Here is a 25,421-nt window from a genome sequence, read left to right as displayed (position 1 = left end):
TTTCGAGGTTAGTATACTGTGCCTCTGTCTAACAGTGACACAGAAGTGATACCCGGGGTAAACCTACGATCTCCCATTCACTCATCAAGATTCCTCTTGAAGAGAGTCAATGAGGGACTCTGCCTAACCTGAACTGGGATTTTATTCCAGAGTGAAGGGAGCCTCTGGGTTATGAATCTGTCCCTCCAGCATGTCCTATTTATTTCAGTGCTGAGGTTCAAGTCTCTCGAGTCGAGCTCGATGGGATTTGGATTTTCTGAGGTGCAGCATGTCCATTAATTCCGGGTTGGACATGGCTTTATACGTCAGGCACAGATCACCTCTGAACAGGCGGTATGCCACTGAGTAGAGCTGGAGTTTCTTTAACCGGGCAGCATATGGCATCTGTTTGAGCCCTTTGATCCTCTTGATGAGGTACTTTTGGGGTGTTTCCAGTTGCTGCAGGTGTCTGGTAAGGTACATCCCAAAGGGGCATTGTACTCAATTATGGGCCTGATGAGGGATGAGTAAAGAGGCACGATGACCTCCCTGATCTAGATGTGAATCCCTTCATGATTAGGTGGGCTATATAAAATGTTTTTCTAACCACTTTGGCCACGTGGTTGTCAAATGAGAGATTGCTATCAACTTGGGTCCCCAGGTCCCTAATTACTTCTTCTGTACTTAATGGATTACCACCTATGTGGTAATTTGTGGGCACTTTGTTTTGTCAAAGGGGATGACTATACACTTTTTGGCATTTAGCTTGAAGCCATGGCTCTGGCACCAGTTGTCTGTTTCTATGAGGCCCTTTTGGAGGATGCTTGTGTCGGCTGGAGAGTCGATTATGGCACCCAGTTTGCAGTCATCTGTGAACTTGGTCAGCCACAGTCCTTCCGTGCTGGCCTGTACCTCCGAGAAATATATACCAAACAAGAGAGGTCCCAGGACTGAGCCTTGTGGGACACCACTTGTAACTGGTTTGGAGTCTGACATGGCTCCAGCAATTCTAACCATGTGGGTTCTGTCCTTGAGCCAGTTTGCAATCCATCTAGTGACATAGGGGTTTATATTTAAGCTGGTGAGCTTATCTATAATGCCCGACCTTCCTCGCACTTGTTAATTTCTTCCTCATACTGACCTCTGAGATTTCATAGTATGGTAAACATTCTTACTCAAAGACTGTTTTGGGTCGACAACCTGGTGTTGCATACTTTGTTATTAATTTTTCTCACCCTTTCTTTCTTGTATCCTCAACACATTGACTTTGTAACACTTAACCCATCATCCCTCTGATCCATTTACCAAGTCATTCATTTGGAATCTCATTATGTCTTCTGCACAACTAATGTCCAGATAATGTTTTCACTGTTCATTAACCATCTTATCATAAGAAGTTACTAGGCTATTGACCCTGAGGCCCTTATAAGCCTAGCCAAGAATTTAACCCATGTTTCGACAAGTCAGTACCTGATGCCCCTGTCCAGCAGAGACAAAGGTGGAATCCCAGGGGTGCATTTTCTGTTCCCCATCCAGTTATCCAGGTTGTACTTAAAAAGGGTTAATGAGGTACTCTGCTTAATGTGGACAGAAGGGGAAGTCTCTGGGATACAAATCTGTCCCGCCAACAAGTCCTATTGATGTCACAGATCAGGTTAAGGTCATGTGTATGGGTTACTTGAGTGGAGCTTGACTTGCGGATATGCAAAGGTCCCATCAAGGTGGGGTCTGAGATTGATTTGTATGCCAGACACACGTCACTTCTGAGGAGTCTGTATGAGACCGAGTAGAGGGACAGGGCTTTTAGCCTATCTGTGTAGGGCAGATGTTTGAGGCCCTGGATTCTCCTGGTGAGGAACCTCTGTGGTCTTTCCAGCTGCTGCATGTGCTTTGTGAGGCACATGCCAAAAGGGTCACTGTACTCAATAATTGGTCTTATAAGGGAAGAATACAGATGTTATGACCTCCTTGTCCCTGGATGAGATATCCTTACTAATGAAGTGGGCCGTGTAGAAAGCTTTATGTACAACAGAGGCAACATGGTGGTGAAATGTCAGTTTGCTATCAACCTGGGTGCCCAAGTCCCTCACAACCGACTGTGTGCTTAGGACCTTATTATTAATATGATAATCTGTGGGGATGTCACTCTCCCCAAAGGGTGATGATGCATTTTCTGGCATTCAGTTTGAAGCCACGTTTTGGCACCAGTCATTTGTTTGGGTGAGACCCTCTTGGAGGATATCCACATCACTAGGGGAAATTGATGACAACACCCAGTTTGCAGTCAGTCATTGGCAAACTTGGTCAGCCATAGCCCACTGGTTTTGGCCTGCACCTCAGAAAAATATATCCCAAACAACAGAGGCCCCAAAACTGATCCCTGGGGTACACCTCTCATTACATGTCTACTGCCTGAGGTGGCTTTGCCTATTTTGACTAGGTGGGTTCTTATCAGTGAGCCAGTTTGCTACCCATCTGGTAACATATGGACTGATGCCTAGTTGAGAGAGTTTATTATACCCAAGTGGGAAATAGTATCAAAAGTCAAAGGCTTTGGCCAGGTCAAGGTAAGTGGTGTGCACAGTCTTCCCTTTGTCCATGGCTTTGCTGACTGTCCCAAAGAAGTTGACCAAATTTAACAGGCCTGACCACCCCCTGATGAAACCAAACTGTGTGGGATCAAGTATTTGGAGGTTGCCAATGTCCTTGTTAATGAGATCTATGATAATCCATTCCATTGCCTTGCAGATCAGTCTAGTTAGGCTGATACGTCTATAATTTCCTGGATCGGTGGACACTCCACCTTTGTGCAAACAGATGACAGTGGCTATCCTCCACTCGGCTGGGATGAAGCCGGTACTCAGGCTTTGGTTGAATCGGGTGCCTAATTCACTACAGAAGATCAGAAGGCTGTGTGTTTTATCTTCACACTACTGTTTGACTTCATATCCTAATCCAAGAGCAGATGCTGCATTCCTCATGCTGTTCTCTGAATGAGGCTTTAAATGCAGCTGTAGAAGGTGCTGAATACTGCAGCATGATTTCTGACTGGTAGTTCCAGGTCACGCTATATCACTCCATTGCTGTGAGACATTCAAGGACTGTCACGCACTGATTAATCTATACAAGATTCAACTTTTTACTCTTTTAAGCCCCACACAACCTGGGTCCTTGCCTATATGAAAGTTTTCCTATATTATGGCCAAGTCCCTCAAGTTGTCGAGAGATTGCTTGAGACAAGAACCCATCTGGAATACTCTGATAAGCTGCCACGTGATGGACTGTGCCTCTCATTTCAAGGCTTCACATACTGGCAAGAGTCCATGCTACCCTATAATGCTTTTTTAGGCAAGATTCAGATAATAGATAGACTGACGTTTTGGGGGCTGAAGAAAGAATTTTAAAAATAAAACACACCAGAAATCTGGAATATTGTGAAGAAGTATTTGAAAAGGTAGTGTGGGGAAAAAGAAGGAGTATTAAGTGCATGGGGTGATATGTAGTTAAAAGGAACAGATTGCAGTCTGTCTGGAAAAAGGCTGCAGGTAAGAAGAAGAAAAGATTATAAGAGAAAAGTGTGCTAAGGGAAATGTACTGATGTGTATAAATGTATATATTTTTTATAAAGGACTGGATAAAGGGAAGTTGGAGTGCTATGTTTAAGTTCTAAATTACATGCTTGGTGTGAAGTTAAGGTTAATTTAAGATAATCAGTATATAACAGAATATACACTACCTTACTACAAATTGAGATTTTTTAGGTTACGATATGTTTAGTGTAAAGTTTCAGGTACGTTAAGGTGATCAATATAACATAATATATACCATGCCAGAAAATGTATACTGAAATACATAAAATCATTTGCAACTAGAAAAAAGAAGAATATAGAACATAATAAAGATCTAACATATATCTGCAGGGATATGCACTGTCCTATGGGAAACACTGTTTCTATAAAGTAGTCTCAATAAAAACCTCATAATGGCCAGAAGCTTATCTACACAGCCTGTGTGGCTTACATAGTGTTCTGATAAGCATCATATACTGCAATGAAAACATGAAGAGTAACCATTCAGAACTTGATATAGTGGATATACTTGTGAAGTCACGGAGGTTTAGGATTGGCCAGAATCCTCCCATCCATTTCAAAACCAAAAAGTGGTGGGAGTAAAACTCAGTTCTCATTCTAAAAGCGGGGTGGGGGAATAATCTCCGTGTTTGATCTGAGCAGTACAGCTCGAGCTTGCCTAAGGAGATCCCTAGAAATGGTCTCTGATTGGGACACTTTTGGGATGGGGGACACCTAAAAAGGTCTAAGATGTGGCTGATCTTGACCAAATTGAGCACCCACAGATCCCTGGAGATGGTTCTACAAGCTGGGGCAACCCCATATTACTGTCCGGAAGGCAACTGCTGTACTGTCAAAATCCTTTTTTTTCTTGGGTCACACAGGTGGCTCAGCTGGGGGAAGGGGTTTAATCATTTGATAACTCCCTAATTCCATGACGCTTTTGCTTCTGGAGGGACTGGGAAGGCCTAGAAAAATAAAATGAAGGTCTGAGGGGGATCATAAAAGTCATCCATCATGGCAACAGTCTTCTTTCCTTCCAAGAAGAAGAAGCATCTGTAATGGACTCCCCAGATCCTTCTGGAGGACTGACACTCACAGCCTTAGCCATGGGACACTTTGCAGGCATACTCCTGAGCCTACTGCCCCAGCCATAGTATTGGCAGACTAAAAACAGAAGTTATCTAAGAGATATCTTTTTGTGAGTGGTGTAGACATAATCCTAACCAAGTATTACTTCAGCCCAGTCTTAGAAGCATTGAAAGCACTTTCAGACCCTGTTCTACTTCAAGTACGACAGACAACTGAGGGATCTAAGCCCATGCACACCTAAGAAGAGTGCCTTGCCATTCAATGCTTTATTGTCTGGCAGTAAGGTGCAAAATATTGTGTACTCTGAGCCATCTGCTGCACTGAGGAGATCATGTTTAAGTAAGTCCAAGGAAGCCTGGCAGAAGTTTGCTCCAGTCATCTAGTGGCTTGTAGAGGATGCTCATGTTCTAGGTAACTACAGTAACAGAATTTGCATGCTTGAAGGATGCTAATATAGCATCCTTAACAAGGGCTTCCAAAGGCAGGATCTCCCTAAGCACCTGCTCCTTTCTCAGGTACCCCATTCATGAATTTATTGGATTGAAGGAATGGAGGCCTCATGCCAATCCACAGTAGATTTCATATGCCTCAAGGTTTCTCCAAAAGAGTGTTCACCTGGTGGATAACAGTAGGGGTACCTCCTTATCTTTAACTCTCTTTGAAACAATAGTCTCCAGTTCTTCTGATTCTTATATGAAGCACAAGGGAAAAAGACCTCCTGCCCCAGCCCTGGGTCAGATGTATTTCTGCATGGATGAGGACCATGGGCTGAATCATGCAGTGGGTAGGTGCTGGCTGCTGGATGAAGGTGCATTAGTATTCAGGGACATAATTACCAAATGAAGCATAGGAATCTGACAGGCCTGCAGTGGGCCTAGTGCTGGCTTCAGTCCAAGTTTCCCAAGACTACTCTGCAGTCCTTCATACATGTTAACTGGTCCATTAGACTTCAAATGGCTACCTGCAGTCTAAAGTGTGAAGTGCAAACTCTGCTGTGGGAAGACTGGAATTCAGCCAATCAAAAGCATGCTCCAACTAATCAACAAAGGGTGGATGGTGCCTATACCACAGAATGCACATCCCACATTAGCTTGCAGAACTACATTTTCCAGGGTCCCTTATTAGCTGCTAAACTGGAGGATAGGACAACATGAACTCTACCTACTGGTGGACAACAATGCAACATGAAGTTCAAGAGGCTATCATAAGAAAAGAAAGTAAAGGAGGGTATGACCATTTCCTTCCCTTTGTTTTATTTTTCAGGTTTTGGACAGTGCTCTGGCAAATGCTTGGGGCTGTATTTTTAGACCTTTCCAGCAATGCCTGTGTTGAGCACCTTCAACCTCCACCACTTCACAAAATAGCAAGATTGGCCAGAAGCTTTATGGCCTATGTGCAACGGTGGCTGCACTGAATCACTGGATCTTATGCCAGTGCTTCAAGTCATCCCCCTCTCTTAGGCAGTAAAGACTGTGCCATCCTGACTCATTATTTGGAGCTAATGGGGAGCTTCCATAACAAACTCAGGTCTGAGCTATGCAAACTGAAGGAAAGCAATGAAAGTTATGTACTTACTATAATGACAGATTTGTACGGCCATGGTTAATTATCTGTAAACCATTAGGAGTGAGATCACAAGCTTAAAAAGTCATCTTTGCAATGAAAAACTTTCCTGGTCTCTAACTCCTCATCCTTACCCATAATATCCTGGACTCCCCCTGCCATTGGCAATGCCAACAGAAGACAGTCTGTCAGTGTTGATGCCAACAGGGTATTCACCGGCTTCATTGTGATTAGTATCATAACTGGGGCTGCAGTAGTAGAAAAAAAAGTACAGTAAAGACGAGTTGTCCCTGCCCACACTGGAACTTGAGGGGGGATACGAAGATGCCCATCTCATCTTGCACCTGCAATACAGCTTTCAAGAGCCATAACAAACATACAGTAGCAAAATCACTTCTCTGCAAAGACACAGACTTGAAGGACCTTGCAAACGTGTCTAAAGGACATTAGTCTAGCTAATTCAACCTCAGACAAAGAGAACACTTTCTCTTCTAGCTATCCTGAATGGATGTTCCCTTATCACACTAACCATCCCATCAGCTTTAGAACACCAGAATCACTAAGACAGTCTATCTCCTCCCATCTCTTCTAGGGAAGGGCATGAAAGATCTGTTAGGGGAGAGAGTCCTCTCTTCTTAGCAGAATTGTCCTTCTTAATTTTTACTCTAAGCAGCCTCAGAGCTGGACTGCAAAGAACTCTGAGAAGTATGGAGCCTGACTCCATGGTGCAGAGGGCTGAAGCCCTGACTGTCCAGGAGACTAGGGTTTAATCAGTGAACTTGACACTGGTGGAGCCAGGAAGGAAGGGGCATGGTCTGCTGGTCTTTCCTGGGGTGGGGAGGGGAGATCTGTATGCACTTGGGAGCACGACGAGTCTGTGTGTTTCCTTGGTGGTGTCCACGGAAACCACTGCTTACAATTCATAGGGAGCTGCACAGCTGCTTGCTGGAACACCCCTTTCAGAAGCAACTGGTCGGCTCACTGTAATTCCCTCCTCAGCACTTCACTGAATGTGCATTAGGGATAAAACAAAAAAAACGAAACAGACAGACAGACAAACCATCCCAGAGAAACCACCTCTCCTGGCTGACTCTTGTCCTCATGATCGGAAATAAATGGGCTGATTGGTCAGGAAGGGAGATGATGATCAGCAAAGCAAAAAAAAAAAACACTGAGAAGTAGAAGGTTTAACTAGAGGTACATCATCCTTGGCCATCATGACCTTGAAAATAAGCATGTTATTCCTATCAATTAAAGTCCTTCTGTTCTTCTGTCAGTGGCTTTTCATGTTTCACAACTCTCTCTGAGATTACAATCCTAAAGCATCGCTCCGATGTTACAGTTCTAAACATACAAATCACAACATTGTCTGTCCTGTGGAGGAAATATATGCCGAGAGGAATGACATTTTTAAATCCAACATACATCTTCATGCCATAAACTAAACCATCAATTGACAAGCTATTAAAATACATTGCACAAGCTATTAAAAATATGACAAACACCGACAAGCCCAACATCCAAATATTAAATCAAGATACACAGAAAAAAATATAGTAAAAAAATGAATAGCACTAACTTTACAATAGCAGAAATGTAGGGCTGGGCATTAGGTGCAAACAAAAAAAAAAAAGTGTAGCTTAACAGGGGAGAAGACTAACTTAGAAATTGCTGCAAAGTTTGGATCTGACCTTAAAGTTAAAATAACGAAATAAACTGGCAAAAACACAATAAGGATTACGACAAGGCAAAATTTAGAAGAATTTTACAAATGTAAACAAGGGAAGACATGCCCTGTCAACATTTGACTCAGAAATACAGTACAGTGAAGTCAGAATTTCTTCAAGCAGCTCTTCAGACAACTGACACTGGAGTTTTTAAGTAACCCTTTGCATTCTGTTAGCTGCAAGTGTGACAGAGTTTTACAATGTTTTTCCTCTGTAGCAGGTAACAGTGGCTAACTTTCTAGAAACTACAGGGAAACTTTCACAACCATCACTGTCAGGCAGACTGGATGAATGGCACGGGGAATATTAGCTGCACAAAAGCAAGAAAGTTACACTCTATTACTTAATAAACTGCAGAGGAAATTGTGAAAGACTTCATCTCTTTTCTGAATAACCTGTTCTATTTACATTATTTTTGTGTAACGTTTGCAGTCTATGATGTCTCTCTCTATTCTTGCTAGTGGTTTGTACTACTGTGATTACTGAATGTTTCAGACTAATCTGCTACATTTATGGTTTTGGACTCATTTTGATACATTCTGTTTATATCTTATGAACACTGGTTTCATGTCACTTATTATTGCAGTTAGAGTACTGCCTGTTGGTCACTTTAACACCAACAGCTAAAAGGGCTTTGCTCTCGCTAGTGTCATAAAGCTCATGCTTTATGACACTAGCGAGAGCAAAGCCCTTTTAGCTGTTGGTGTTAAAGTGACCCAACAGGCAGTACTGAAACTGCAATGAATCCTTTTTAATCCATTGATCAACTTACAGCAAGAAGTATCTTCAAAACATTCTTTGTCTTGTTCAGATTTTTCTCCTTTTAAGTGAAAAGTGGTGGGTTCATCATTTCTCCATATCAGAGATAATAAGTGTTCCAATGGGATATCGTATCCTGCAAGGAAAGAAAATTCTGAGTGATAAGAGTACACTGAATGCAAGCATATTCCAACCATGTATTTTTATTATAGCTATTGTTAATTAATTTGAAAAATTATTACAGTAAGTTCATTGGCTGCTGAAACACCTGACTACAGTATAAGCATTTTTTAACAGGAAAAACATATACAAAAATGTCTTCTATTACGAAGTGTATAGCATTCTGTCTTAGACTTAGATCAATAAAGCACAGTGACAACTTACAAGTCAAAGCAGGAAAGAGACCGAATGGATCTCAGGACCGAGGAGGGGAAATCAGGTGGAGTTACACAGGTAAGATACAATATTTTTGGCACTTTACAGGGTACTGTGGCTACAATGTTTAACTGCATCATAGATCACAGTTTGTTACTATAATCAGTCAAAACTTCAAAACAAAGAATGAAACCCATTTTTTTCTCTGACACAGACATCTCATAATGCTCAACTTCGAAACTTTATATGGAGGAATTTCCACGTGCAATTACAGATACAACTTCTCCAAGTCAGTAAACTCTACAAACAATAGTCAAGGATGTTGTGTCAGACAGGCTTGTCAGTACCAGATGGCTAATCATTTGTTGTAGATCAGAATGGTATACAATACCAAGGTAGTAAAACTTCTGTACTTAAAGTATCAGTATTCAGCTTGGCACCATATTAATGCAGCATCCCTAATCACCTAGGGACCCAGAAAAACAGGATGTTACTGCAGTTATATCTAAAGCTAAACATCTGACTAGCTATATATGACAATATACTTTTCATACCCGTGTAACTGCTCAACATTGATGCAATCATTTTACACTTAGCACTACCATTTCACATCATACATAATACTTTAATTAAGACCTTTCTCTACATTTTCACTCCAATTTTATTCTATACCTAGAAATTTGTTTTACTGTATGCATCATCTCTCCTATCTACTGTTTCCATCCATGACCTCCTATTTCATTCTAATCCATCTCATTTAATTACTTCTACCCCCAATTTCATATTTTTCAATCCCTTATTTACTTCTACACTTATCTAAAACAAAATGTCATTTTAACTGTATTGCCTCTTTCAGCTTAACCTAATTCTTAATTACTTTTACATCCTACTTGTGTCAATGTTTTTAAGCCTTATTTTCTCTAGTTATATTTAATACCATCATTCTACTACACTATTATTTTCTCATAAATCTTACCCTTCACTATCATGTCTTTACTATTTCTATGTCAAAATGCTCTACTATATTCCTCTCAACTATCTTCTACTTTGGCTACTCACAGTAACTTCTTATCCTTCATACTCATCAAATCATCCTCTTGTCAGCTCCTTAACAGCTTCCAATTCACCTTTATCCCTTTTCTTCCAACTCTTCTAACTTTTTTAAAAACAAGCTTCTAACACTATCTCTCCTCAATATTTATGCCCAAAGTTCAGGTTACCACTTCCTTACTCATTAATAAATAGAAAACCATATCCTCAGTACTGTATGTCTCTTAATTTTTCCTTGGCATATTTTAAGTGGGGATATTTCCCCTAAAACCAGGTCTGGATACTCGCATCTAGTCATCTTTTTAACTATTCCCTAAATCTCCATTACTTCACACTTGCCAGTCTTCCAACTCCATAAAAATCTTTAGCCTTGACATGCGTAGCACATGTAATAAAAAAATCACTACTTTATTAACAGATTCATTAGAATTCCCCTGATATTCTAACTAACCGAAACCTGACTTACACCTTCCATCTCTGGTAAAGAAATCACTCCCCCTAGTTATAGCATCCTTTGTCTGGACGAACAGCCACAAGAGCAGATGGTGTTTCTATATTACTCTCTAGTAATTAACAAATCAGTTTATATCCAAAACCTATGCCACACTTCTCTAATGCTCAGTTCTTAGGAGCTCTAATGCTTAGTTCTTAGGAGCCCTATTACACAAATGCACATATTTGCTTTCTATATGCCGCTGGACATATCCACAAACATACCCATAATTGAAGACATTATGTATCTTAGACAACATATCTTCTGAAACACACTTCATGATGACACCAACTGCAATTGGACAACCTGTAACTCTTTCTCCTCTCCACCTGATGCACACTCATCTACTCCCTACCAAGTCTACTCTCACAGTCAGAATGTGCAACTCCACAAGTTCTGAAAAAAATATTGACTGGATTCTCAGCAATAACCCCAAAAATGTCACTGATGCAAGAGTTTTATCTGTCTGGTTGACTGACCACCATACTTTGTCAATATACTCACATCACACCATCTGACACACACACACACACACACACACACACACACACACACACACACACACACACACACACACACACACACACACACACACACACACACACAGCATATCTTATCTGTACACAAGAAAGGCTATCTGAACAAAAGATGCTGGATAGACAAATATGTGTCTCAGAGATTACTCCTTCTTTGGAACAGGCTTCCTATTCAAATTAAGTAGAACTCTTACCTGGCCCTCTAGCAATACAGCTTGGATCAATGGATGTGTAATCACAAATTCACACCTGGGGTAGTGCCCTTCTCCCTTATGGAAGGCATTTCAATTTCAGAATCCCTCTACCTCTATACTAAGATACTCAAGGCACAGGCACAAACCATGCCATCTTCTTTCCCCAAGAGTCATATATTAGGTAAAATTAGGTTATATTGGCTAGATTTGTAAGGGCTGTTAAGCAATTAGCCTAGTAATCTCCTATGAACCTATGTAAAGTCATGAAAGAAACCTATCTAAATTTAACAAAAGACAGATTCAATGAATCTCATAAAATATACAACTGGAATATCCCTAAAATTCTTCTTCATAATGAAGTACTCAATCATTTCAACTGTATATTCTTATGTATTCTACATGAACATGATCCTTTAAGAAAGAAACACATCTGAATCCAGTTCTGCACCACTGCTATTTTTACAGACAAAAGCAGCTTATAAGACAGGGAAATAAAACATGGAAATGGATGAGTAACAAAGGTTTATCTTCCTTACAAATATACCAGCCTCTGAGCAGCAACCGTAAAAAGTTAAAAGTACTTCTCAACATAAGATACTACTTAACCTCCAAACTTCAAAAAAAAAAATTAATCCAAAAGATTTTGGTCTGCGATCTCAGCTTTAGTAACAGTCCAATCCTTATCTGACTTCTTCACACTATGAAACAACTTGTGAATTTAACTACCACTTAATCAATACCACAACTTCACATTCACACCACAATATGTCTCAAAATCTGCTCACAATAACCCAAACCAATTAATATTTCTCTCAATCTAACCTTAAGTTTACCACACTGGCCCATGATGTCCTTCTTGCTGAATACTTTACACTCGCCAGAGTCTTATTTCTTATCCTATCTCTATACTGATTAACAGCTTTATACACAAATTATACTTTCCGCATCCCTGGAAACAAACCTGTATTCTACGTCTTCATAAAGGTGCCACATCTGTTGAACTTTCTAAGTTTTGACGTAGACTTTCTGTATCCTCTAAGATACTACCAATTTCTTCATCATAATCTAATGACCATCTTTTTCTTCTTAACATGGGTTTCGTTCTCCTTGTAGTATAGACACTGTTATAATTCTTTAACACTATCCATCAATCATGGAACAACAACAGACTTGTATCCGCAGTTTTCCTTGATCTAATCAAAAGCTTTTGACACCACTGATCACCAAAATTACTACAACTTTCAAAACTAGGCCCCTCCGCTCTTTCACTCTTGAGGTTTAAGTCATATCTCTCCAACAGAACTCAAGAGTGCTATATGGCCACAAAATATATCAAACTGCATGCTCTTCTTACTTCATTACTAGTTTTTCATAAAACACCTCTTCACATGCTTGGTCTTCATCTTTATACTACTATTTTACACTTCTTTTTTAAGCACCTTTATTAAATTATCACGTATGACATAAGCAAACATACATTAAGAAAAAAAGAAAACAAACCATTTTAACATTTTTCCATTTAAATACGATACGGATCACATATATTTTCTGGGTCTATATTACATTAGCGAACACACTGAATTGAGAACGTTATATAATTGATCCACAATCCTCGAAAATCCAAAATGTCGAACACGCGGATCAGCAATTTTCTTCCCAGGGGAAAAAAAATAAATTTGCTGATCCGTTAAAAAAAAATCCAAACACAAAATAAAGTGGGTGGCTTCGCCCCTCACCTCCCTACTTAAATATACCAACTCCGAGATTGCACCACAGTGGAGGAAAGTCCCAAAAACAGCCCAGCGATTTTTTTTCCCCTAGGAAAAACATCGCTGTTCCGTGATTTCGGAATTTTGTCATTTCGCGTAATGATGTTTGACAAAACAGCATTTGCAATTTAATGTGTTCGCTAAAATAATAGGAATCCCATCTTCTTTGCTACTATCATCAGTTCAACATTACAAAAACTGCTGAATACCTGCCTTCCCTTAAACCTCACTCCTCCTTCTCCTGAACTTTATTATATATGTATTGTTTCCAGAATTTCCATTCTTTTATTTCTTTTATAATATTCAATACCGCAAATATACTTGGTGTGGATTTTGATTTCAATTTTCTAGAAACTGCCTTTTTGGCAGCCAACAGAATTAAATTTAATAAGGCCTTACTATGTCTAGGCAATTAAAATCCTGTATTTAGCTCAAAATAATAATTTCTTTACTTACAGCCATATACTCACCCAATATTTTTGATAGAGTACTCTGTAAGAAATTGTTAATATCTGCCAACTCATTACATTCCCAAAACATATGTTCCCAGTTATTTCTTTCTTCGCTATCACAACTCCAACATTTGCTAACCACTTGACGGAAAATTCCTTGAAGTCTGCTTGGGGTGTAACAACACCTATGCAAACACTTCCAAGCAAAGATCCTAAACCTTTTGGACTTGGTAGCATATTTGGAAGCCATACATATGTCTTCCCATTGTTGTCTTGTAAGTTTTTTTTTCAGTCAGTATTTTACACTTCTTTGACTAAATGTTTTCATATACATTGACCATATACTTCTGAATATCGATCAGTGCTATTTGCATTGGCCTACAGACAACTACCAAACTGAATAGCTTATTTGCACCCAGATTTCACCTACATTTAAGAATCCAGTAGGACTCCACACTGTACACATTACGTTTAAATTTGTATATACAGCTTCTGGCTCAGTGATGAAATAGGAAAATGTGGTTCTTTTCAACAATCAGATAAAAAGAATGGTTAACATTGAAAGCGCATATTTTAGGAGTGTGGCAAGTTAGGAAACTTTAGATGTGATTTGCAGAATTTAGTGCAAAAAGAATCAATGACGGAGTATCCAGTTAACAAAGTTAATTTCCTTTTGAGCTGGGAGGATGAATGTCAGAGAAAAAAATATGCGAAAGCAATGGTATCTATGGCTAAACAAAAGTCACATAAATAGAAAAACTAATACGGAAACTAGCACTGGGGATGTGATAAAGCTAGTAGAGGAAGTTAAGAGAGCTGGAGGAACAAACTTTGAAACAGAGACCGAGTTAAGTTTCACAAGACAAAAATGGGACTTCTAGATAGATAAAAAAATAACTCGAGAAAGTCAAGTAGAGCCGCTAGGGAAGAGGAAAATATAAGTGCAAGTGGACACACTTGTATTACCATTTCAAATGGACAATTTATGGGTGATATGAGAACATTTGATATTTAATATAGCAGTTAAGTGTTATAAATGTAATGTTGTAACGTCTGATCATAGACTGTGCCTGAAGTGTTGAAAATATGGCTATGATGTTAAAAAGAAGTGCAATGGTTGATGTAACAGGACAGCCATCCGATGAACCAACTGCACCACACACGAGGACTGCACTAGTTTTAAGTTTGGTTTGTATAAAAAAGAGATCATACATGCAGAGAAAAAAAAGAAATAATGGTTAGCACTTCATTTACAGCTATGCGTTTCCACGGTGGTGCAGCGATAGCATTGTTGCCTCACAGCAAGAGGTTCTCCCGTTCGATTCTTGGCTTGGGTTGGGAGTGTCTTCTGTGTGGAGTCTGCATGTCCTCCCTGTGGTTGGGTAGAGTTCGAAAGACATGCATTGAATGGGCGTGCCTTCGTTGAAGATTGGGCGTCGGGCTGGCAACTCGACACCATAAAAAAAAACAACTGCCAATCATTAGTGAACCGGAGTTCCGCTGTGGCGACCCCTAACTGGGAAACGCCAAAAGACAAACAACAACAAAGTACAGTTGTGTACACTTACCATAAATGTAGATGTTCGAGTGTATTCACTGTTGCAGTCATTACATTTGGGTTATCCTGCTGGCAGGTTGCCCTCAGTCGGCCTGAATTCCAAAGTCTTATGTCTTGCATCGGTTGCTGTCGCCTCTTCCCTGACGTCAGGTCGTCAGGGGTATAAAAGATGCAGCCGACGCCATTTTATTTAGTTTTTCTTGCCCCAGATGTCAGGTGCCCCCAAAAGGGTAGGCTAAAATTATGTAAATAAAACATACATGCACCAAAATAAGCTTTACCTTCATCTATAAGCAAATACACCACCTAGGTTGTATAGCTTAGAGAAGTAAAGATAAGTTCCAGCAAAAATAAGGGGGATGGCGGGTGGGTAACCTGGACTGCACCAGTGAATACACTCGAACATCTATATTTATGGTAAGTGTACACAACTGTACTATGTTCTTCATGTTTCACTGTTGCAGTCATTACATTTGGGTTGAGTCCCAAATGGTTGGGGGGCTGGAGCTAAACAGAATTAGGAGCGGCTATGAGGCCTTGCAGAACTGCAGTGGCAAAGCCTGCCCTGAATTTAGAGTAAAGAGGCAGATTGTAATGTTTTGTAAAGGTATGCACTGAACTCCAAGTAGCAGCCTCCAAAATGTCTTTGGTTGGTACTCCCCTGAGAAAGGCTGCAGAAGTGGCTACAGCTCTGGTTGAATGTGGCCTAATGCCCTTAGGCACTGGTTTGCCATGCTGTGAGTAGCAGAAACAAATGCAGTGATCTATCCACTTTGAAATAGTCTGCTTGGAGATAGCCTTTCCTTGTGATGCTGTGGCATATGCCACTAGTAATTGCTCTGTCTTTCTGAAAACTTTAGTTTTGTCCAAGTAGAATCTAAGTTGCCTGTGTACATCCAAAGAATGCAGAATTTTCTCCCCCTTGTTCTGTGGATTTGAATAAAAAGTTGGCAAATGAATTGTTTGGTTAGGGTTTGTTCTCAGAGAGACCCTGTCTGGACAGAAAATGATAAAGGGTTCCACAGCCATGAGAGCCTGTAGCTCAAACTAGTCTTGCAGAAGTTATTGCTAGGAGCAGAGCTGTTTTCCAAGATAAGAACTTTATGTCCGCAGTAGCAGCTGGCTCCAAAGGAGGTAAGGTGAGCTTTTCCAAGACATAATTGAGGTCCCCTGCAGGTATTGGCGTTCTCCTTGGAGCCCTTACGTTTTTGGCTCCGCTGAGGTACTGCCTTAATAAAGGATGAGAAAAGAGTGGTGGCTCTGTATTGTAATGGGCCAAAATGGCAGAGGCATGGATTTTAATTGATGAAAAAGATAGGCCTTTGTCCAGCATCTCAGTTAAATATTGTAAAATCTGAGGAATATTTGGGACAGCTGTATCAGTTCCTTGAGCTTGGTTCCAAGCGCAAAATCTCATCCATTTCCCAGCATAGGATTTTCTAGTACTAGGCCTTCTGGCTTCTAAAATGACATCCATCACAGCTTTACTGAGAGGTGTGATTTGTTTGGCTACATTATCCGCCATGCTACCAGGTTTAGGATCCTGAGTTGGCTGTGCAGAATCTGACAGTTTTGCTGGGACAGTAGATGAGGTATTTGAGGTAAGGTCCAGGCTGGGCATTGGGACAAGTTCCTTAAAATCAGATACCAGTACTGGCGTGGCCAGTCTGGGACAATCAGAATAATTTTTGGTTTCTCCTACCTGACCTTTAGGAGTACCATGAGGAGGAGAAGCAGTGGAGGAAAGGCATATACTGATAGGTTTGTCCAGTTGAAAGATAAGGCGTCCACTTTCCAAGCTTGTCTGTGATAAGTCCTTGTGCAGAATCTTTTTAGTTGATTGTTTTGAGAGGAGGCAAATAGATATATGTCCGGGCGTCCCCATTTAATTGTTATCATGCTGAAGACTTGTGGATCCAGGTGCCAATCGTGGGGATCCATGAGGTTTCTGCTTAGTTCATCTGCCAGAGTATTTTCCTTTCCTGGCAGGAATTGTGCCTGCAGATGAACTTGGTAAGTCAATGCTGTGTCCCATAAAGCCATGGTTAGTCGGCACAGGGGATAAGAATAAGTGCCCCCCTGCTTGTTTATGTACCACATGACCGTGGTGTTGTCTGTCTTTATCAGTAGTTGTCCCGGATGAAGTAGGTCCTTGAAGGCTGTCAGGGCATTTTGAACAGCTAGCATCTCTTTTTGATTGATATGTAGATGCTTTTGGTTTGTGGACCAGGTGCCCTGAATGCCTCTTCCTGCCATGTTTGCCCCCCAGGCATAATCTGATGCATCTGTCATTAGGCTCTGCCTGGCTGGGGGTAGTGAGAATGGCTGTCCCTTGTTTTGGTGACAAGCCTTTGCCCACCATCGAAATTCCTGTTGCAGGCAGGGAATTAGAGTAATCATTGTTTCCAGACTGTGGCAATGTTGTGTCCAGACACTTTTTAGGTACCACTGAATTTTCCTCATATACAGTCTTGCATATGGAATAGTAAGATGCAGGATGCCATGAATCCCAAAGCCTGCAGAATTTTTCTGGCAGATAACTGGGCCTTTGTTGCCATTTCCTTGAAATAGGTGGTCAGTTGCCTTTGTTTGTCTGGAGCGAGATAAGCCATCTGGGCAGTTGTATTTAAGCTTGCACCCAGAAATATTATCTCTTGAGAGGGTACTAGTTTTGATTTCTTTTTGTTGACTGTGTACCCTAGGCATGTTAAAAGTGTTATCACAAAAGTCAGATTCTGTAGTAGAATGTCCTGGTTCTCTACTTGTATGAGGCAGTCGTCCAAGTAAGGATATATTTGTATTCCTCTTTGTCTGCAGTAAGCAATTACTGGTGCCAGGCACTTTGTGAAGACCCTGGGCGCAGTAGATAAGCCAAAGGGCAGTGCAGAGAATTGGTAATGCTTTGAGCCAGCCTTGAATCTGAGGTATCTTCTGCATGATTGCCTGATTGGGACATGCAGGTATGCCTCTTTTAGGTCTAAAGTCACGAGCCAAGCCTTGCTGCCCAGCATGGGGAGAAGCTGCTGTAAGGTCAACATCTTGAATTTTGGTACATCCAGGAAAGTGTTTAGAATACATAGGTCTAGTATTGGTCTCCATGCTTTGTCCTTTCTAGGCACCAAGAACAGTCTTGAGTAAAATCCTTGTCCCTGCTCTTGCTGTGGCACTTGTTGAATAGCCCTCATGTCCATGAGAGCTGCGACTTGTTTTTGAGCCTTTGCCCACTGATTGTTTGGCAGGTCTGGCCAACTGTTTGCCCTTGGCAGGGTATGGAAATGAAACTTGTAGCCTTGTGACACTATGTCTAGAACCCATTTGTCCTGGGTTATAATGTACCAATTTTGAGAAAAAAAGGTGCTAGTTTTCCCCCTAAGGGTGCTGCCAGAAGATAAGTGCTTGGTGCAGGCAGGGGGAAGTCATTGGGACTGTTTCCTGTATGGTTGTGATTGGTCTTCTCCACCTTTGGAGGTAGAAGCACTTCACTGCTTAGACCTGTAGGAACCTTGCGGCTGTGATCTGCCTCTAGGGCGTCTGGGTCTGTCTGAGACTGGAAAGGACCAATTCTTTGTAGGCCAGTGTCTGCTAAATCTAGGTGACTGTACCTGTAAGAAATCCTTGACCATTTGCATAGATTTAGCTTTGTCCTCCAATCTCTTTAACACCTCTTCTGCCTTAACACCAAACAAGGTATCATGTTGTAAAGGAGCATCTAATAATTTTGCTTTAACATGGTCAGGCAGATTTTGTTCCTTTAACCAAGCATGCCTCCTAACGACAGAACCCGTAACAGCCTCCAGAGAATCAAACCCACATTGCAAAGTATGCTTTCCAACTTGTTCAGCTGCATGCAATAAATCCTGTACTTCTTTGTTTTCTGCACATTCAGAATTTGCCATCATTTTCTGTTTAAGCAGTGTCATGATATATTGCTGACATTTCAGCATATGAAACTGGCAATTTAAGGCCCTTATAGCCAAAGTAGCGGATGTGTAAATCTTTTTTTCCTCATCTATCCAGTGCCCTAGAATCCCTGTCAGAGGGGGTAGGGTTTGTAGCAGTAGAAGCCTTGACCCCTTTCGGACCCTGAGAAATAGTTTCTGGGTCTGCAGTAGGGTTTTTGAAAAGGAATTTATGAGAGTCAGGGACCCTGTAGTATCTGTCTGGCTTAACAGGAGCTGGAGGTAAAGAGTCAGGGGTCAGACTAGACTCCGAGAACACATCATCTACAATGTCTAACACAGGTGGAATAACTAGAGGCCTGTGTTGAGGTAGTAAAAGGAAGTCTCTGAGCCTTTTCTTAGATTATGAAAAATCTTGGCTCTCCCAGTGGAAGTGCTCCCTCATGGTATGCAAGGTTTCCCCAAAAGAGTAGTCCTCAGGAGGAGAAACTGAAGGAATTGATTCTTCAGCATCAGAATCCTCATGGAGGGGAAGAGAATATTCCTGATCAGAAGAGGAATCAGAAGAAATGGAAACCTGATCTGAAGATTCATCGTCTGTCTCTTGCCTAGGCCTGTTATCAGGAGGAGGATGGGAACCCCTGATCAAGGTAATTAAGTCTTCGGCCATTTTGAGCATCTGTTTTTTTGGGCATGGAGGCCTGTCCTTGTGGCTGGTGAACTTGTTTCTTTGCCTTTAAAGGTGTTTTAGCCTTTGTCTTTGAAGTCGGTTTAATATATAATTGTTTAGGTCTGAATACACCCTCAGAAGCCGATGCCTGCTCAGCGGCTCCGACACATCTGAGGGAATAATCTCCGAGGCTCCAATACCTTGCGTTTCCAGCAGCCTGGCTGACTCCACGTGGGAGTCGGTAGCGGCCTGCGACTCTAAAGTAGCGGGCGTCAGGGGCTGCGAAAGTGCCTCACTGAGGACCGGCGACTTGTTTAGGAGAAGCTTCGTCATCAGTTTTGGACCTCGGTTGCCTGTCTTTTTCTTTTTGTTTTTTGTGAACTCCGGTAGTCGTATGGCTATCCGACGACAGTGGATAATTACATCTTCGCCCAAAGTAGCTTAATGCAAAATCGTACCGACGCTTAATAGTGCTTTGGTTAAATCTAGCATAAAACCGACAACTAGCAATGTCGTGGTCAGGGCCTAGGCAAGGAATACAGTAAGAATGAAAGTCCTTATGAGGTAGTTACTTCCCACAAGAAATACAATTATTAACTTTTTCTGACATCGGTCTGGAGCAAGAAAAAAGTTTGTCCAATGGGGTACTTAGCTTTTAATGAAGACTTCGGATCTGAAACATGAACACGAAAATCTCAGGAGTCGGCCGACAGTCACTTGCGAACTGTTTCTGCTTCGGGCACTGCACGGTAAGAAAGACTGAATAAAATGGCGTCGGCTGCATCTTTTATAGACCTGACGTCAGGGAAGAGGTGACAGCAACCAACGCAGGACCCAAGACTTTGGAATTCAGGCTGACTGAGGGCAACCTGCCAGCAGGATAACCCAAATGTAATGACTGCAACAGTGAAACACGAAGAACATCAACAACAACTTCATTTACAGCTATCTTTCCAGTCAGCAAGCATCACTTCCTTTCATAGCAAAAGCTTATGATTCATTTTTATCTTCATTTTTAGCATGTTAGTACTGCAAAAAATTATCAAAAGAATGTTACATCTAATTTACAGATAATGAGAAGTAAGTAGCATTGTCGCCTCACAGTAAGACGCTTTCCGCTTCGATTCTCAGTTAGAGCGTCTTCTGCGTGGAGACATGCGTGAATGGGCGTACCTTCGTTGAAGGTTGTGCGTCAGAGCTGGTAACTCGGCACGTAAAAATCAACTACCAATCATTAGCGGACCGGAGTTCCGCTGTGGCGACCCCTAGCCGAAAGACACAAACAAACAAGGACAACAGACTTAAGAGTTTCTAAGAGGTCTTCTCTATGCTTCAGACAATAACTGATGAACAACATTCACTTTGTACAATTTTTTTAACAGCACAGAACATCACAGAATAAAAATACCCCACAAGTGCATGTTACAGAATTCTTTCAGACATTAAGATGCATCTTTTTAACATGAAGGTAAAAGACTGCAATATAATAAAGTGCATTTACTTTAATGGCAGGTAAGAAGTACAAAGTCCATATCAGTTTTATGCAGTGCCACTCAAGTAGGATAATTTGATCAAGTATTCTAATTTAAGCATTAACATTATTTACTAACTGATTTGTTATCCCATTATACAGGCTGATCTATAATTATCTTTTTTACGCTCTAACTTATAAACAAAGTTTACTTATTTATTCCTTCATTTGTCAACCAATTAATTGGGCTGATCTAGAGCATCATTTTAAATAACAATCCATACCAAAGCCAATAAATGAATACAAGAATTTCTTAAAAAAACAGTACATAATTAATGCCATTAATCATATATACATATATATATATATATATATATATATATAAAATAGAATAATAAACCTAACCTTATTAAAATAATTAAGCCATTGTGGAGACTAAAAAACAGCATTGTATAAGCTAACAAGGTCAATATGTATAGAAGGAAGCACATACCAGCTATGCAACTCATTTAGACACACATATATGTATTAGAAACTCCTACACCTATATATACACACTATTATGAACCACAGACACACACACACACACACACACACACACACACACACACACACACACACACACACACACACACACACATATTTTTGCATATACTACTACTAGGGATTCCTTTAATTATTTGGCTGTGACCATACACGAGGAAAATTTCCACTTTAAATCCAGAATCTATAGAAAGCCCAAATTTTCAAATGCATATCTGCATTACCAGAGTCACCATCCTCTGCCCAAAAATTTATTTGGTAAAAGGACAGTCTGTCAGGATTTCTAGAATAATTATGGATGAGGTGTATTTTTTTTGACAGGGGTTATTCCAGACAACTTTAATATTAAAATTAGATCTGAAGTAGAAGCTTTTAGACATACCAAATTTAATTCTGCTCTGGGAGAAGGTATTACTCCTACAAATTCTTTTTCAAACACTACCAGTTTTAATAGTGGTCTTGTTCTTGAATACAACCCTTTGAATAAGGAGGCCCGGAAAATTATTTAAAAATACTGGTTTATTTTTAGTTCTGGCAAAACTGTTTTAGATGTGGTAGGTGAAAAACACTGATTAATTCACAAGAGCGGTAGGAACTTAAAGGGGGTTCTTGAAAAACAGAGTACCAAGAAATCCACCGCTATTACAGGTATGAGAAAATGAGAATGATGTAACCAATACCCCTTTCATTGTAGAACATGCGTTTATGTTATTGGGGCATCCTCAGGCAAAGAATAGACTAATTTATGGTTGTGACTGTACAACCAAGGGCATTGTTTATATTGCTGTTTGTGATTACTGCAATGAATTTTATGTTGGCAATACCACAAGAACTTTAAACAGGCATACTATAGGAGCATAATTAAAATATGGCAAAAAAGAATCATAACAATGCCCTTTCTAAGCAGAAGAATGAGTACATCAGCTGCAAAAAGTTTTTATTTGCAGTATTAGGGAAAGCTGAAACCTGGGAAACAATGACTGAATTCAAACAATTATTATGACAACTGAAGCCTAATGCACAAGACTCAGTGGGACTAAATGAGATGCATCAATCATCAGTGCCCTTAAACTTTGTGCAATGAAATTAATTATGAACATTTTAGCATGAATGTGAGTATGTATATGTAATGGAAAATTATAGTTTTTTAGCAGTTGGTATTTTTATTGACGCATTTTATATACTTATATTTGTTTATATATATATATATATATATATATATGTACACTTTTTAATAAGATTAATTAGAATGAAACCATCTAAAAGATTCACCTAAGGGTCTACTTAACATTATACTTAACAGTTTTTATTAGAGTTTTACAATATTAAGATAGTGTGTCTTTAAGAACCTTAATGGGTTGTGTGTGATGTTTACATATCTGTGCAGTCACACTTGTGTAGCTTATGATGAAGTCTGATTGATGGTTATACGGACAAAAATGCTTAACCATTTATTTTAATGCAGTGGATGTCTTTGTAGTCTATTTTTACAGTCTACTTGTCCTGTGGCACACTGAGGCAGTTCTGGTGATTAAAGTGCAACTTATGATGTTATTAACAGACCCAACAAGATGATTGTTCACATTTGTACAGAAAGTGAATAACCTACTAGCAACTGTCAATGCTGAGGCAAGCAGGTGCTTTAGAATGTTTTATAGTTGTAGGCCCATTACATTACAGATGCCGCTATGGTGACTCTCTACTGTGCAAATAAATGAGCACGTACCAAGAAAGCTACTATGGGAATAAATAACTTACAATGGATGGAGTGCTGTGATTATGTCTCAAAAATGGGGAAGAACTTGAGGATTATTAAGCACCTTTCTAATATCAGAAAGGTGCTTAAGAAGTTATTTTATGCAGCTCTCATAGGTTCATAAGTAGGTACTAGGCTATCTGCCCGAAGGCATTTATATGCCTAGCCGGAATGTGTTGGCTTTCGCTGTTCCCTGTGCCTCTGTCCAGCAGAGCCATTGAAGTGATCCCAAGGGTAAACATTCTGTTTCCCATCCACTCATCAAGGTTGCTCTTGAAGAGGGTTAGTGAGGAGCTCTGCCTAATGTAGACTGGAATCTTGTTCCAGAGCATGGGAAGTCTCTGGGACAGGAATCTATCCCTCCAGCACGTCCTATTTATTGCTGTGGTGAGGTTAAGATCCCTAGAGCATCTGTCTCTAGGGGATATGGTTTTCTTTAGGTGGAGCATGTTCATCAATTCTGGGTTAGACATGGCCTTGTATGTCAGGCAGAGATCACCTCTGAGTAGGCAGTATGCAACCGAGTTTCTTCAGTCGAGCTGCATAGGTCATCTGTTTGAGGCCAGTGATCCTCTTGGTGAGGTACTTTCGTGGTCTTTCCAGCAGTTGCAGGTGTCTTGTAAGGTACCTCCCAAATGGGGCGTTGTACTCTATGATGGGTCTAATGAGTGATGTGTAGAGGAGCACAATGACCTCTTTTGATCTGGATGCAAACCCTTTTGTGATTAGGTGGACTACATAGAAGGATTTTCTAACTACTTTCGCAATGTGATTATCAAAGGAGAGGTTACTATCTCCTTGGGTCCCCAGATCCCTTATTACTTCTTCAGTATTTAGGGAGCTCACACCTATGTGGTAGTTTGTGGGTACTTTGTTTTTTCTAAAGGGGATGACTATGCACTTTTTGGTATTTAGCTTGAGGCCATGGTTTTGACACCAGATATCCGTCTCAGTGAGACCGTTTTGGAGGAGGTCTGTGTCTGCCAGAGAGTCAATTATAGCCCCTAGTTTGCAGTCGTCTGTGAACTTGGTCAGCCATAGTCCTTCTGTGCTTGCCTGTACCTCTGAGAAGTATATGTCGAACAGGATGGTTCCTAGGACTGAGCCCTGGGGAAAGCCACTTGTAACCGGTTTAGAGTCATACCCGCAACTCTTACCATGTGGGTTCTGTCCGTGAGCCAGTTGGCAACCCATCTCATGACGTAGGAGTTTATGTTCAGGCTGGTGAGCTTGTCTATAATACCTGAATGGGGAATGGTGTTGAAGGCCTTTGCGAGATCTAGACAGGTTGTGTGTACCACCTTTCCCTCGTCTATAGCCTTGGTAACTGTCTCAAAGAAGTCCACCAGGTTTAGGAGGCATGATCTGCCCTTCAAGCCGAACTGGGTGGGGTCCAGTGTTTGGAGGTTTCCAATATCTCTGTTTATGAGATCCATGATGATGCACTCCATAGCCTTGCAGACCAAGCTAGTAAGGCTTATAGGGCGATAGTTCCTGGGGTCTGTTGTAGCTCCACCTTTATGGAGCGGAATAACCGTTATTGTGCGCCACTCTATGGGCAAGTAGCCTGTGAAGAAGCTTTGTTTGAACAGTCTGTTTAGGTGAGGGGTTAGTTCATCTTTGAGCTCGTGCAGCACGCAGCCTGGGACACCGTCCAGTCCCATTGATGCTGCATTTTTGGCTTTGGAGAGGGCTGCTTTAACCTGAGTGTGTGTGATTTCAGGGGCACTACATTCTTCTGGTATGGTTATGGGCCCTTTTGGGGATGAGAGGGAGGTGAAGATTGCATTGAACCTGTCTGCCAGGATGTTGGCGAAATCAGTCAGTTCAGTGTATTTTGTGCCGTTCTGCACTAACTCCGAGCAGATTTGAGAATTGCCACTTAGATTCTTGACATAGCCTTGAATGCCTTGTGGTTATCTTTTGAGTCCTTAGCAATTTTTCTTTCGACGCTAGCCTTGGATGA

At 40.8% G+C, this 25,421-nt stretch overlaps 1 protein-coding gene across 2 annotated transcripts in view; it reads right to left on the bottom strand.

Moving 5' to 3' along the window:
* The window catches only part of LOC122809560 (zinc finger protein 2-like), a 79,504-nt gene that overhangs the window by 3,094 nt on the left and 50,989 nt on the right, over positions 1 to 25,421 (bottom strand). For both annotated transcript variants that reach the window (XM_044081153.1, XM_044081161.1), the window contains exon 3: positions 8,703 to 8,825. In XM_044081153.1, the coding sequence (XP_043937088.1) occupies positions 8,703 to 8,825 (123 nt within the window). The remainder of the gene's footprint in view (positions 1 to 8,702; positions 8,826 to 25,421) is intronic.

The sequence above is a fragment of the Protopterus annectens genome, chromosome 1.part1, assembly GCF_019279795.1.
Source record: "Protopterus annectens isolate FY-2018-M chromosome 1.part1, PAN1.0, whole genome shotgun sequence".
Lineage (NCBI taxonomy): Eukaryota > Metazoa > Chordata > Ceratodontiformes > Protopteridae > Protopterus > Protopterus annectens.
This window is presented reverse-complemented; position numbering and strand designations above follow the sequence as displayed.